Raw genomic sequence first — 14,222 nt, 5'->3', positions numbered from 1 at the left:
TTACCGATCTCAGAATATTAACCATTTCTAAACATCATTCACTGAATGGCTAGTTTACTTATAATTCAGTATCACCTGTTAGGATCTGTAAACAACAATCAAACCTGTCTTTTGTAGGATGCTCTTCGTTTCCAATAGCTGATTTCGCACTACAGTTACTGTTCTCTTTGTACTTACAATACTAAAAGCCAGAGTTCGATTACCTGCATTTGACAGTATAGATAACCCAATTAGCCATTGCTTTACAAGAAAGTAAACGAACTATCTTTAAAATTATTACAACTTGGACCATTGTTCTTTTGGGATCTATTACCACTCGGACCATCAAAATCGTCAAAGGTATCGTATCAGTCACATTAAAAATATTTCTTTTTAGTCTGAATATGAGGGTCAAGTTACTGTGGTTTTATTTTCTATTCCGTGTATTATACGTTTGTGTCTCTCACAATAAAATATTACCTGAGGCACTTCACGTTGTTCTGTGGTTTGAAATGTGTTATACTGCTGAGGCTAATGACCAGAAGCAGGGAAAAGTAAAACAACTATGATGCCACAACAGCTCGCTCAACCCTCGTGCATATAATGTCTACAATGTTCAATCCCATTCTTGCAAGTATTTACGTTTAACTATCTTTCAGAACCCAATTTTTTGGGCCATGAAAGATAATCGCCTCCGATTAATAATTCTTTCTTATTTTAGGCAAAATCCTGGACAATTACGCGCTGAGATTTGGTTTTGGTAGCTAGAAGTAAGCGGAGTTTATGTTTCTTCATGAAGGTGTTGGTGAAAGTGTTTCATGAAGTGTTTCTTCATGAAGGTGTTGGTGAAAGTAGTCGTTAAAAGGTGACCAAAGTTGCAACGAAAGAAATACATTTTAATTTTAACATTTTTCATCTGTTTAAAATTAAATTCAGAAAAATAAACTAAGGCTAAAAATAAATTCGATAATTAAAAGTTAAGGACCCAAGTTTTGTCTGATGGCGGCACAAGTGATTGTTTAACCGAATTACTTAGAACTAACTGGAATAAGCGTGGAATGTTTTAATTTTCAGAATCACTAAATTTTATTCTCGAAATAATTTAGCTGTGGGTAGAAGTGGGAAAAACTCACTTTCATGGACATGACGCTGTATAAGGATGCCCATATCGTGCCCAAAAATAGTTGAACATAAGCTGTTAACGTGGCAACAATGACCCTAAATTTCAGAATAGATCGAGAAATGAAATGTCAAAGACAGGCTGGAGAAGGAAAAATAGAGTCGGTAGACGATTGGTTGAATTATCCTTCCTTGTAATACGTGTCTGTGTCAAAGATAGGCTGGAGAAGGAAAAATAGAGTCGGTAGACGATTGGTTGAATTATCCTTCCTTGTAATACGTGTCTGTGTCAAAAATAGGCTGGAGAAGGAAAAATAGAGTCGGTAGACGATTGGTTGAATTATCCTTCCTTGTAATACGTGTCTGTGTCAAAGATAGGCTGGAGAAGGAAAAATAGAGTCGGTAGACGATTGGCTGAATTATCCTTCCTTGTAATACGTGTCTGTGTCAAAGATAGGCTGGAGAAGGAAAACGGAGGACGATTGGCTGAATTATCCTTTCTTGTAATACGTGTCTATGTCAAAGATAGGCTGGAGAAGGAAAAATAGAGTCGGTAGACGATTGGTTGAATTATCCTTCCTTGTAATACGTGTCTGGATTTACTGGTTAAATGACTTCAGACTTATTGTTGATTTGTATAACTCAAGTTTGGTGAACTACGGGGTCCTAATCTGGTTTCTTTGAGTATTATTTGTGCTTGATATGGCTTGCGTGAACTTGTATTCATGGTTTGAGGGTTGCAGGAGCGAACATGGCGTCTTTGGGTTGTAAGGATGGTTTATGGAGATAATGAGCGTCTGGGGTGGTGTCGGGCGTCAGTTCAGACGTTAGGTTCTAAAGTATCGAAAGAGGTAGAAGGAACTATTATGTTGATGTGTAACTAACTTAATGAAATGTTCCCTTAGCTCTAAATCGGGTTTAGTGGACAGCATGAACATTGTACTCGGTAGTTAATTTGGAACTTGATGAGTGACGAGGTCATCAGGAGAAAAATGTTTGTGTTACAACAGTTTAATGTTATTGGTAATATAGAATTTCATGGTGAGCATAGGTGATCTTCATCGATGAGACGAGGAATGAGGATTCTTCTCCTCTAGAATGATCGTGTTACAGTCAGTTTGGAATCACTTACTCTTGAACCAAACGATACCTATTGTCATCGCTTCCTTTAACATCAGACGACTATTTACTGACGTCACTTCCTTTTAAAGCAGACTATTACATATTCTAACTACTTTCCATTGAAGTAGACGTCTCCATACTAGATACTGAATTTCACATTCTCTTTTACGTTGACTTATATAATTATCAGTTTGATAAAATGTTCTCATAATTCATTCCAATAAAAAGTTTTAACATTTTTATCAGGTCCTGAAACTTTCTGTACGTCGACTACTAACAGCTGAGGATATGAGATGTTGGCAACAGTGTATTTCTTACATCAAGTACACTGCTAACTTCGTGACGAAACACATGAAGTGGCTCGTGCCTTTGGACAAGAGTCTGCTGTCCACTGTGGTCTTTCTTCACCTTGAGTCTTGTGCCCTTAATTGTGAACAGAAGTTACTCACCACAAGACTGGAGTTTCCATTAGAACCTGAACACTCTCCAAACTACACAAGGGTATATTTATTAGCAACCTTTATTTCTATCGTTAAGGAATTTTAATATACAGATGTTGAAGCAACAAAGAAAGTTTTTAAGTTGACAAAAATAGGTTGCACTTGTTCTATTTCAAGACAAAACGTTAGTTTCATTTCAAAAATCTGATGAATTATTCTAATATTTGCTACAAAACTCGTCAAAACTTACTTTTATATCAGGTTATTCATAATAAGAAAATGCTTTAAAATTTCGCGCTCTCAGGATTTCTCTCATTAAGCAGTTGAGCAGTTTACCATTTTTTCGTTGATTTGATTTGTTAAATCAAATTCTGTGTGTATTTATTTATTATGATCTAGCTACAATACTTAATGTCTGTTCGATCTTTTCCAGTGTTATTCCTGGACAGAAGGTCCAATAAATCTGAAACCATGTGAAACCACATTTGTCCAGGAAAACATACGATGCTCTTGTGATACCTTAGCGAATTCATACATGGGGTAAGTATCCCATTTTCTACTTAATCGTGGTAATAAATGAGTAAAAAGTAACCTAATTTCTCTCAACTCAAATCTTGTTATGTCTATCAAGTCAGAACAGAAAGTCTCTGGATGTTGACAAACCTCTGACCTATTGACAACAATGACATCTTCTCTGAGAAAGAATTCAACATCCAATCAGATTGACCTATGACACTAAAAACCATCAAGACGTCCACATACCATAACTACTTTTCAAATATAAAATTTCTATGCACGAAAAAATATGTAATAAGGAAAGGAAAGTTTGGTTGATCAGTAAAACTTTATTAGTAACATGACTACACAGAACAAAGGGAGGTTTGGTTGATCAGTAAAACTTCATTAGTAGCATGACTACACAGAACAAAGGGAGGTTTGGTTGATCAGTAAAATTTCATTCGTGACATGATTATACAGAACAAAGGGAAGTTTGGGTGATCAGTAAAACTTCATTAGTAACATGACTACACAGAACAAAGGGAGGTTTGGTTGATCAGTAAAACTTCATTAGTAGCGTGACTACACAGAACAAAGGGAGGTTTGGTTGATCAGTAAAACTTCATTAGTAGCATGACTACACAGAACAAAGGGAGGTTTGGTTGATCAGTAAAATTTCATTCGTGACATGATTATACAGAACAAAGGGAAGTTTGGGTGATCAGTAAAACTTCATTAGTAACATGACTACACAGAACAAAGGGAGGTTTGGTTGATCAGTAAAACTTCATTAGTAGCATGACTACACAGAACGAAGGGAGGTTTGGTTGATCAGTAAAATTTCATTCGTGACATAATTATACAGAACAAAGGGAAGTTTGGGTGATCAGTAAAACTTCATTAGTAACATGACTACACAGAACAAAGGGAGGTTTGGTTGATCAGTAAAACTTCATTAGTAACATGAATACACAGAACAAAGAGAGGTTTGGTTGATCAGTAAAACTTCTTTCGAGACATGATTATACAGAACAAAGGGAAGTTTGGTTGATTAGAAAAACTTCATTAGTAACATGACTACACAGAACAAAGGGAAGTTTGGTTGAATATTAAAACTTCATTAATGACATGATTATACAGAACAAAGGGAGGTTTGGTTGAACAATAAAACTTCATTAGTAACATGATTATACAGAACAAAGGAAGGTTTGGTTGAACAATAAAACTTCATTAGTAACATGATTATACAGAACAAAGGAAGGTTTGGTTGAACAATAAAACTTCATTAGTAACATGATTATACAGAACAAAGGAAGGTTTGGTTGAACAATAAAACTTCATTAGTAACATGATTATACAGAACAAAGGAAGGTTTGGTTGAACAATAAAACTTCATTAGTAACATGATTATACAGAACAAAGGGAAGTTCGGTTCACCACTAAAACTTCAGTAACATCACGGCATAAGTGAATGATGTCTCTAAAACCTTGGATATACTGATGATTATTTGTAAGGGAATGATGTCTCTAAAACCTTGGATATACTGATGATTATTTGTAAGGGAATGATGTCTCCAAAACCTTGGATATACTGATGATTATTTGTCAGAGAATAGTGCCTTTTAAACCTTGGATATACTAATGATTATTTGTAAGGGTATGATGTATCCAATACCTTGGATATACTAATGGTTATTTGTAAGGGAATGATGTCTCCAAAACCTTGAATATACTAATGGTTATTTGTAAGGGAATGATGTTTTCAAAACCTTGGATATACTAATGATTATTTGTAAGGGAATGATGTCTTCAAAACCTTGGATATACTAATGGTTATTTGTAAGGGAATGATGTCTTCAAAACCTTGGATATACTAATGGTTATGTGTAAGGGAATGATGTCTTCAAAACCTTGGATATACTAATGGTTATTTGTAAGGGAATGATGTCTCCAAAACCTTGGATATACTGATGATTATTTGTAAGGGAATGACGTCTTCAAAACCTTGGATATACTAATGATTATTTGTAAGGGAATGATATCTTCAAAACCTTGGATATACTAATGGGTATTTGTAAGGGAATGACGTCTTCAAAATCTTGGATATACTAATGGTTATTTGTAAGGGAATGATATCTTCAAAATCTTGGATATATTAATGATTATTTGTAAGGGAATGACGTCTTCAAAACCTTGGATATACTAATGATTATTTGTAAGGGAATGACGTCTTCAAAACCTTGGATATACTAATGATTATTTGTAAGGGAATGACGTCTTCAAAATCTTGGATATACTAATGATTATTTGTAAGGGAATGACGTCTTCAAAATCTTGGATATACTAATGATTATTTGTAAGGGAATGACGTCTTCAAAACCTTGGATATACTAATGATTATTTGTAAGGGAATGACGTCTTCAAAATCTTGGATATACTAATGATTATTTGTAAGGGAATGACGTCTTCAAAATCTTGGATATACTAATGATTATTTGTAAGGGAATGACGTCTTCAAAATCTTGGAAATACTAATGATTATTTGTAAGGGAATAGTTCAAAACCTTATGATTATTGGTAAGTGAAGAGTGAATTCAAAGCCTTAGGTACATATTTATGATGCTCTCCTAACTCAGATAACGTTATTAAATACCCTTGTTAGATTAGTTCCTAACTCGGATAACGTTATTAGATTCGCTTGTTAGTTTATTTCCTGATGCTTTAAAATAACAATTATTTATTACAGATTATTGAAGGGCAACGAAAACGTGAAGAATGGAGACTCTCAAAATATTACAGATAATTCAGGTATTATATACTTTATATATGTTGCTCATTTTGTGGAGTGATCTAAACTGTGCTGCGGATCAAAATGTCAGAGTATCATTCGCGATATGCGTTAAGAACGCTCTTAACTTTCAGCAATGATGAAGTGCTAAAGTAACTTTTACAATGCTGTGTGTCTTCCTTGTTTCATGGCCCGGCATGGCCAGGTGGATAAGGAACTCGTCTGGTAATCCGAGGATCGCGCGTGCGAACCCCCGTCACACCAAACAATCTCGCCCTTTTAGCCGTGGGGACATTATAATGTGACGATCAATCCCACTCAAGAGCTGGCAGTGGGTGATGGCTAGTTGTCTTCCCTCCAGTCTTACACTGCTAAATTAGGACGGTTAGCGCAGATAGTCCTTGAGTAGCTTTGCGCGAAATTAAGAAAAAACAAAGAAACGAATTTGATCTGATTCGCAGAAAACGCGCCACCTATAAGGTTTACATTTATGCTGTAAAATAGATTACAAAATAAAAAGATATAAAATAAAATAAACCGGTTAGAATTGACGGAAATGGTAAAAAGGAATATTTTCACCAGATTTGAGTCATTATAAGTTTAAAGAAGGAGTCAGTCTCCCCTCTTTTCATTTCATCTAACTTTTCGACTTAAACTGACCACATTTAACTTCGGACACATACTGTTTAAAAGTCAGATAAAAAGACAGGTAGTTTATAATTGTCAAGAGTTTATACGTCATAGCAATTAACTTAAAGAGTATTAACAGTTGAGAGTTTAGTACTCAACTATGAAAACCAAAAAGAGTTTAGTACTCAACCATGAAAATCCAAAAAGAGTTTAGTACTCAACCATGAAAATCCAAAAAGAGTTTAGTTCTCAACTATGAAAATCCAAAAAGAGTTTAGTACTCAACCATGAAAATCCAAAAAGAGTTTAGTTCTCAACTATGAAAATCCAAAAAGAGTTTAGTACTCAACCATGAAAATCCAAAAAGAGTTTAGTACTCAACCATTAAAATCCAAAAAGAGTTTAGTACTCAACCATTAAAATCCAAAAAGAGTTTAGTACTCAACCATGAAAATCCAAAAAGAGTTTAGTACTCAACTATGAAAATCCAAAAAGAGTTTAGTACTCAACCATGAAAACCAAAAAGAGTTTAGTACTCAACCATGAAAATTCAAAAAAAGTTTAGTACTCACATGAAAATCCAAAATTAGACTCCCTTTTAACTGTTTTACAAATATGACCTTTCACCTTTGGTCATGAAACTTAGTGATTTCAGTGTAGATATGTAGCAGCTCACACCATCTTACGTCTTCAGCTCTTATGAATAATAACTCTTGATACGTTCATTCATGAAAATTATTTTAGTATTATAACAACGGAAAGTGTCTTCCTTTCCTCCCTCCCCAGATGTCTTAGTGGTAAGCCTAACGCCTTAGATGGGTAATAATCAGGTTTAGATAGTCGCAGTGGAAACAGCATAGATAGCCCATTGCAAACGCAAACTAACGTGGCAGGGGTTTAGTTTAGAGAGAGAGAAATCAGAAGAATTCTCTCTTCAACTGGGGTGTTCAGGAACGTTGTGGTTCCTCTTCGTCTCCTTACGTGAGAAATTGTTAAAATATCCGTGGGGCTTTTTCCTTTACTTCTTTTTAATATTTTTAAGGTGGAGTGGGGTATTTATGAGTGAGAGGAAAGACGGGAGAACTGGACGAGAGCAGCATAAGTGAAGTGCGCCAGACCTTGGCCCGGAGTAAAGTGGCGGCTGGCGAATTGATTTAAAATTTACTATGGCTGGATAAACTATGACTGAGTAAACGGCCCTTTTCAAAATGTGGCTGGGACCTACAGATCCGATGTCAGAGATTTTGCTGTGGGGGGAAACGGGAGTACCCCGAGAAAACCCACTTTCACGGCCTGGGCGCCGATAAATCTACCCAGACCGTGCCCGGGAGTAGCTGGGAAGAAACATAGGAAGAAAAAGGAAAAAAATTAAAAAGATATAAAAATAAAAAAATAAATAACTAAATAATAATAATAATAAAGAACATATGAACTGTGACGGTGGTATACATGGAAACTGTTAGCTGCGGTCTTGTAGATCGGGTGGTATCTTCGTCATGAACTTGTTTTCACACTTGAAGCCCATTGGTCCAAGTGAAAAACGTGGTCTCGGTGGTGGTACAACTAGCAGAGGGAGTTGACGTCTTCTGAGTCGAGTTATCTGTATCTGTCTTCGTGTTTCTTCTGTTTAGACCTGGACTCGGCGGTATTTTTGTAGTTTCTTGTTGGTAGTTGTCCGTTGGTTGATTCTGATGTTTGAGTGCTATGTTTGACCAAGTGTTGAAAGGTCGTCGATGTGGGCGTTTGGCTCTAAAGTGGAATATGTGATAATAACAGCCGTCACGTAAAATACAGTCAGCACTGTACTTTGACGTAGTCACTATCTTCATAAAGTACGTAGGCAGATTAGTGTTTTTAGAAAAAATTCGGTGAACAGCATATACATTTGCTTGAATTTGAAGTTCTATGGCTTGTTTGATTTCTTCTGGTTCTATTGATGGGTCGACGCCTCTGAGAAATACTGAGTAAAGACTGACTGGACTTTTAATAGGGGAACAATTTACATTAAATTCGGTGTTCCATGGTTGGCATAGATTAATATGGTCTGCAGTAGTGGCTGGTTGGATGAAGATTCCGCCCCGGCGTAAAATTCGGGTCCTGGACGGTTCAATGGTTGCCCCTGGCTTGGCTCGGGCGATCAACGTGGCGACTTGAAACGGCGTGAGGTTCGACGGTAGGCCGTCGACGATTACCGGCGGTACTAACGGCCTGACTGGCGAGGATGAACGTTTCGTTCTAAAAAGCATATTGGCAGAGATATTAGCACGTCTGACTTGCTCGTCTCAGATAGCCCATTGTGCAAGTCCATGCATAATAACAAAACCTTTACGATAGTGGTACCATCTAGTGATAAAAATTGAATTTTAGACACCATAAAGAGACCCGTTAATGCTCTAGAACTGTAGCCTTTTGCGTCTTCAGTGACAGTGATTGTCTTGATGATTATTGATAGAAATGTCTGCATGAAAGTAAATGAGAGTTTATAATTTGCTAACCACACAACATCTAGTGTTATGTGGACCATCCGTGCAACACCAGAGCTCCTCATAATTTGTTAACCACATTACATCTAGTGCTGGCTAGGCCATCCTTTGAACACCAGAACTCCTCATAATTTGTTAACCACATTACATTTAGAGCTGGTTAAGTCATCCTTGCAACACCAGACCTCCTCATAATTTGTTAACCACATTACATCTAGTGCTGGCTAGACCATCCGTGCAACACCAGAGCACCTCATAATTTGTTAACCACATTACATCTAGTGCTGGTTAGGTCATCCTTGCAACACCAGAGCTCCTCATAATTTGTTAACCACATTACATCTAGTGCTGGCTAGGCCATCCTTACAGCACCAGAGCTCCTCAGATTGTCTGGAATACAACAGTGATTGGTAGACATATTATCAGTTAACGGAAATGCTTCAGGTTTAGTTTTAAAAGTTTACTATTTCTTCAGTTCTTGTTTATATGAATGATAGAGGAAGCCAGTTTTAGAACGTTTCGTTCTAAAAAGCATATTGGCAGAGATATTAGCACGTCTGACTTGCTCGTCTCAGATAGCCCATTGTGCAAGTCCATGCATAATAACAAAACCTTTACGATAGTGGTACCATCTAGTGATAAAAATTGAATTTTAGACACCATAAAGAGACCCGTTAATGCTCTAGAACTGTAGCCTTTTGCGTCTTCAGTGACAGTGATTGTCTTGATGATTATTGATAGAAATGTCTGCATGAAAGTAAATGAGAGTTTATAATTTGCTAACCACACAACATCTAGTGTTATGTGGACCATCCGTGCAACACCAGAGCTCCTCATAATTTGTTAACCACATTACATCTAGTGCTGGCTAGGCCATCCTTTGAACACCAGAACTCCTCATAATTTGTTAACCACATTACATTTAGAGCTGGTTAAGTCATCCTTGCAACACCAGACCTCCTCATAATTTGTTAACCACATTACATCTAGTGCTGGCTAGACCATCCGTGCAACACCAGAGCACCTCATAATTTGTTAACCACATTACATCTAGTGCTGGTTAGGTCATCCTTGCAACACCAGAGCTCCTCATAATTTGTTAACCACATTACATCTAGTGCTGGCTAGGCCATCCTTACAGCACCAGAGCTCCTCAGATTGTCTGGAATACAACAGTGATTGGTAGACATATTATCAGTTAACGGAAATGCTTCAGGTTTAGTTTTAAAAGTTTACTATTTCTTCAGTTCTTGTTTATATGAATGATAGAGGAAGCCAGTTTTTATCCAATGTATAGCTGACAGTTTACCACTAATGAATTCTAGATAAAATGTGAGAAGTCTTTCACTTTGTTTTATATTTTATCTCTATTAGCGAGATAACTACGTAATAGAAGAAACAAAAAAAGGAAAAAAGTTTTAGAAGTAACAACATGCTCGTTGTTACCAGCTATTACATTGTAGATCTAGTGTATAATTTCTGAAAAGTAAATCTACGTTGAACGTTCCCAATGTTTTTTTATATATTTATAATTAGTTATCCAGTACAGAGTAAGCTGATATTGGTTTCATAATAATTCACCTACAGTATTCAACGTGTCGTTTAAGTGTTTACTTTTTGTGCTATTCATGTATTTCAAGTATGTATGGTGAAGCAGTTTGTTCCTTCATTATTAAACACAAAACGACACAATTGGAAAATCAGTAATGTGCCCGCTACGGGTATCGAAACTCGGTTTTTACTGCTAATATGCCTGATCATCTACTGCTAATCCGCGAAGGGACAGCTAAACAGAACTTAGATTATTAAGCAAGCAGGCTCAGGTGAAATGGCAGTAGTGTGAATGTAAATCACTAGAGGGCAGGGCGGGGCCAAGTAGATACGACAATATTTCGAATCCTTTCATCAAACATGCTCGCCCTTTCAACGGTGGGGGCATTATAGTGTTGATTAAAAAGTAGCCCAAGAGTTGGCGGACGGTGGTGCTGACTGCCTTCCTTCTTTTTCGCCTATCACTTCAACATTGGAGTCAGCTAATGCTAATAGCTTTCTAGTAGTTATACGTATAATTCAAAACAAACAAAATGAAGCCGCTATTTACTTCGTTCATTGACTTATCCACCACATATAAAAATTGTAACAAAACTTTGAAATTACAGAAGGAAAGTCACTTGTGGATGAAGTTGGAAACGTCTTCCTTCCAAAATGAGCTACTTTATACATTAGTCGTTCAGTATATTCTATACAGCTAGTTGTTTCAACTAAACGATTGATTTCGTATCAATACTAATATTACTTTTCAATTTTAAGTTAGGGTTAGCACGTATGGAGTAGGCCCGGCATGGCCAGGTGGGTTACGGCGTTCGACTAGTAATCTGAGGGGCGCGGGTTCGAATCCCGTTCGCGCCAAACATGCTCGCCCTTTCAGCCGTGGGGGCGTTATAACGTGACGGTCAATCCCACTATTCGTTGGTAAAAAGGTAGCCCAAGAGTTAGCGGTGGGTGGTGATAACTAGCTGCCTTCCCTCTAGTCTTACACTGCTAAATTAGGGACGTCTAGCGCAGATAACCCTCGTGTCGCTTTGCGCGAAATTCTAAAACAAACAAATGTATGTAGAAAATAGTTAAAGGCAAAATCCAAGCTAATTATATGGAAATATCGAATAAGAAAATTAATCTGAATTTAATGACTCATACTGCGAATTTCATGATCTCACTTTTCTTTTGTAGGTACAGCTGCTACTGAGGTAACTTGTGTGATACATCCTACAACAGACTTTCGTTCGGAAATTCACGAATTGTTCGAGTCTACGTTACGTCATCAAATAGCTCGAGCTATTGAAATTGACGTCAGGAGAATACTGAGCCTGGATCTGCTTCCGAGTATTATAACACTTCTTAATGAATTAAAAAATTATATTTTAATATCAGGTTAACGTTAAACAACATTAACATCAGAGAATTCGCTTGGCACTGGCATAAAGAGTCCGTGCCTCGAACCCCCAAATGATGTCTGAAAAAATAATAACAGAAAACAGTCGTCAATATCATATTTAAACGCTGAAATTCACGAGCTTTGAAATTTTAAGCAGCTAGCGACGCCACTGTTTCTTTGTTTCTTGAAACGAAAATATTCATGTCGATTCTAAACCCTAATTTAAAGAAACTGTTTGTAGTTTACATAGATATCTTAATTTGTGTTGCAAATGTAAAGTTACTTTTAATCGCGTAAACTTATTAAATAAAGAGTAAAAAGGGTCGATAGAACAATAATTAAAAACAAAGTGAAGAAATATAAGAAACCGAATCTTACAATATTGTACTCTGTATTAGTCAGTCAGATATTTTGTATTCATTTTTAATCACAGAGTCAGGAATTCTCAGGTTTCTGGTATCTCCAAGAGCCAAAGGGAAAACGAACAAAATTCTGCTTGACAAACTTACCAAACTGATTACCAGAAATGGTTCAAATCTCAACATAAATGGCACAAAATATGAAATTGTGAAAGAGACCATGAAAGTTCGTAACATTCCTGTTGTGGTGGAAGACAGTAAGTAATTTAGTTAGTAATATAATGGGGGAGATATATCTTAATAATGTTTCTTTGTCCAACTTCGTTAACTGTTTATTGTGTGCACATATGTATCATATAAATTATCCTTGTCTATGATAGCGAACTAAAGACGGCGCAAACATACATGTGTATTCTCTAACCCAGGGGTTCCCAAACTTTTTAGATCTGCGGAGCTTCGCATCAGAAAGAGAAAACTTTGCGGAGCCATGATAAAAAAATATACTAAAATATAAATAATTGGTGAGATAAAACTTTTAGAATACAAGTTTATTAAAATCATCAATATTTAAATAAAATGTTCAAACATTTCTGCTTACAAAATGTATATCAGTAAAAGTTCTTATTTATTTATTATTGTCTCGGATGCTTTTGTTCACAAAGTAGTTCAATACTTGGAGTTATGGTTGTTATCTGTCAGCGCAAATCATCTTCAATATTTAGCCTGTTTCTAAGTTTGGTCTTTGTCGCTGTATACAGTGAAAATGTTTGCTCACAAAGATATGTTGTTGGAAAACGCATCAAAATGTTCAAAGCTCTGTTACTTATTTTATTAATGGTCATTTGAATCCACAATTGTGTAATTTCTTCCTGCTGAAATTTTGTTTTCAGGATGAAATCAGTTGAAATTTCTATAAGCTGTTCTTTCTCTTTCAAAGACAAATCGTTAGTATTTGCAGAGTCAACAAAGTGATTTTGAATACACAGTAATTTTTCTAAATAGTTGTACACAAATCAGATATGTGATGCAAGACTGAAACTTTTACATATTCACTTAAGGAAATTTTATTCATAAGTAAAAAAAAAAACCATCGAGATTTTCGAAATAATCAAGTTGCTCAATAAGTATACATTCACCTAAAGTTTTACCTTACGTTCAAACGCTTCCATTTTACTCTGAGCTTTGAAGTACGTTACCCTGGTACTCTGCATTGTAGCATTCACTTCATTTAGATAGACAATTACGTCCTAAAGGTAAGCCACTTTCTGTACCCAGTATTTGTCCCTTAATTTGTATGCAAGTTCAAAATGGAATTCAGATAAAAAGAAACCTCTTCTCACGCAGTTCCTAAAACCGAGTAAGCACTTTTCCCCAAGAAAGTCATCGGGCTTCAGTATGAAGCAGCAAATGTTTATACAAACTTCCTGTATTCTCACAAAGTAAACTGGAGATCCTCACATTGAGTGGTCTTGATTTTATAAAATTAACTATTTTTATGACATCACCCAATATCTCTTTTAAGTCTTCTGCCATTCGTTTCATGGCAAGTTCATGACGATGAAGACAACAGTGGATACTCTCGATGTCAGGGTTTTTCTTTTTTATGTGTACCACTGCGCCTGAAAATTTTCCAGTTATAGCTTCAGCTCCATCAGTGGAAATACTTGAGCAAAGCTGCCATTAAATCTCATGTTCTTCTATAAATAAATCGATCAGTTTAAATATTTCTTCAAATGTTGTTTGAGTGGCAAAGGTTTGTAAATTAGCATGTATTCTTCATAACTAGCATCGTGAATATAGCGAACAAACACAAGCAACATCGCATAACCTGCGACATCTGTTGATTTTATCCACCTGAAGCGAAAAAGT

At 36.2% G+C, this 14,222-nt stretch overlaps 2 protein-coding genes across 2 annotated transcripts in view; one reads left to right on the top strand and one right to left on the bottom strand.

The window, feature by feature from the left end:
* The window catches only part of DCP2 (decapping mRNA 2), a 215,505-nt gene that overhangs the window by 65,949 nt on the left and 135,334 nt on the right, over positions 1-14,222 (bottom strand). The gene's annotated exons all lie outside the window — the stretch shown is intronic.
* The window catches only part of LOC143235208 (uncharacterized), a 33,119-nt gene that overhangs the window by 14,876 nt on the left and 4,021 nt on the right, over positions 1-14,222 (top strand). The window contains exons 8-12 of the mRNA XM_076473153.1: positions 2,467-2,721; positions 3,094-3,200; positions 5,905-5,966; positions 11,790-11,942; positions 12,428-12,610. Of these exons, the coding sequence (XP_076329268.1) occupies positions 2,467-2,721; positions 3,094-3,200; positions 5,905-5,966; positions 11,790-11,942; positions 12,428-12,610 (760 nt within the window). The remainder of the gene's footprint in view (positions 1-2,466; positions 2,722-3,093; positions 3,201-5,904; positions 5,967-11,789; positions 11,943-12,427; positions 12,611-14,222) is intronic.

The sequence above is a fragment of the Tachypleus tridentatus genome, chromosome 2, assembly GCF_004210375.1.
Source record: "Tachypleus tridentatus isolate NWPU-2018 chromosome 2, ASM421037v1, whole genome shotgun sequence".
NCBI lineage: Eukaryota > Metazoa > Arthropoda > Merostomata > Xiphosura > Limulidae > Tachypleus > Tachypleus tridentatus.
This window is presented reverse-complemented; position numbering and strand designations above follow the sequence as displayed.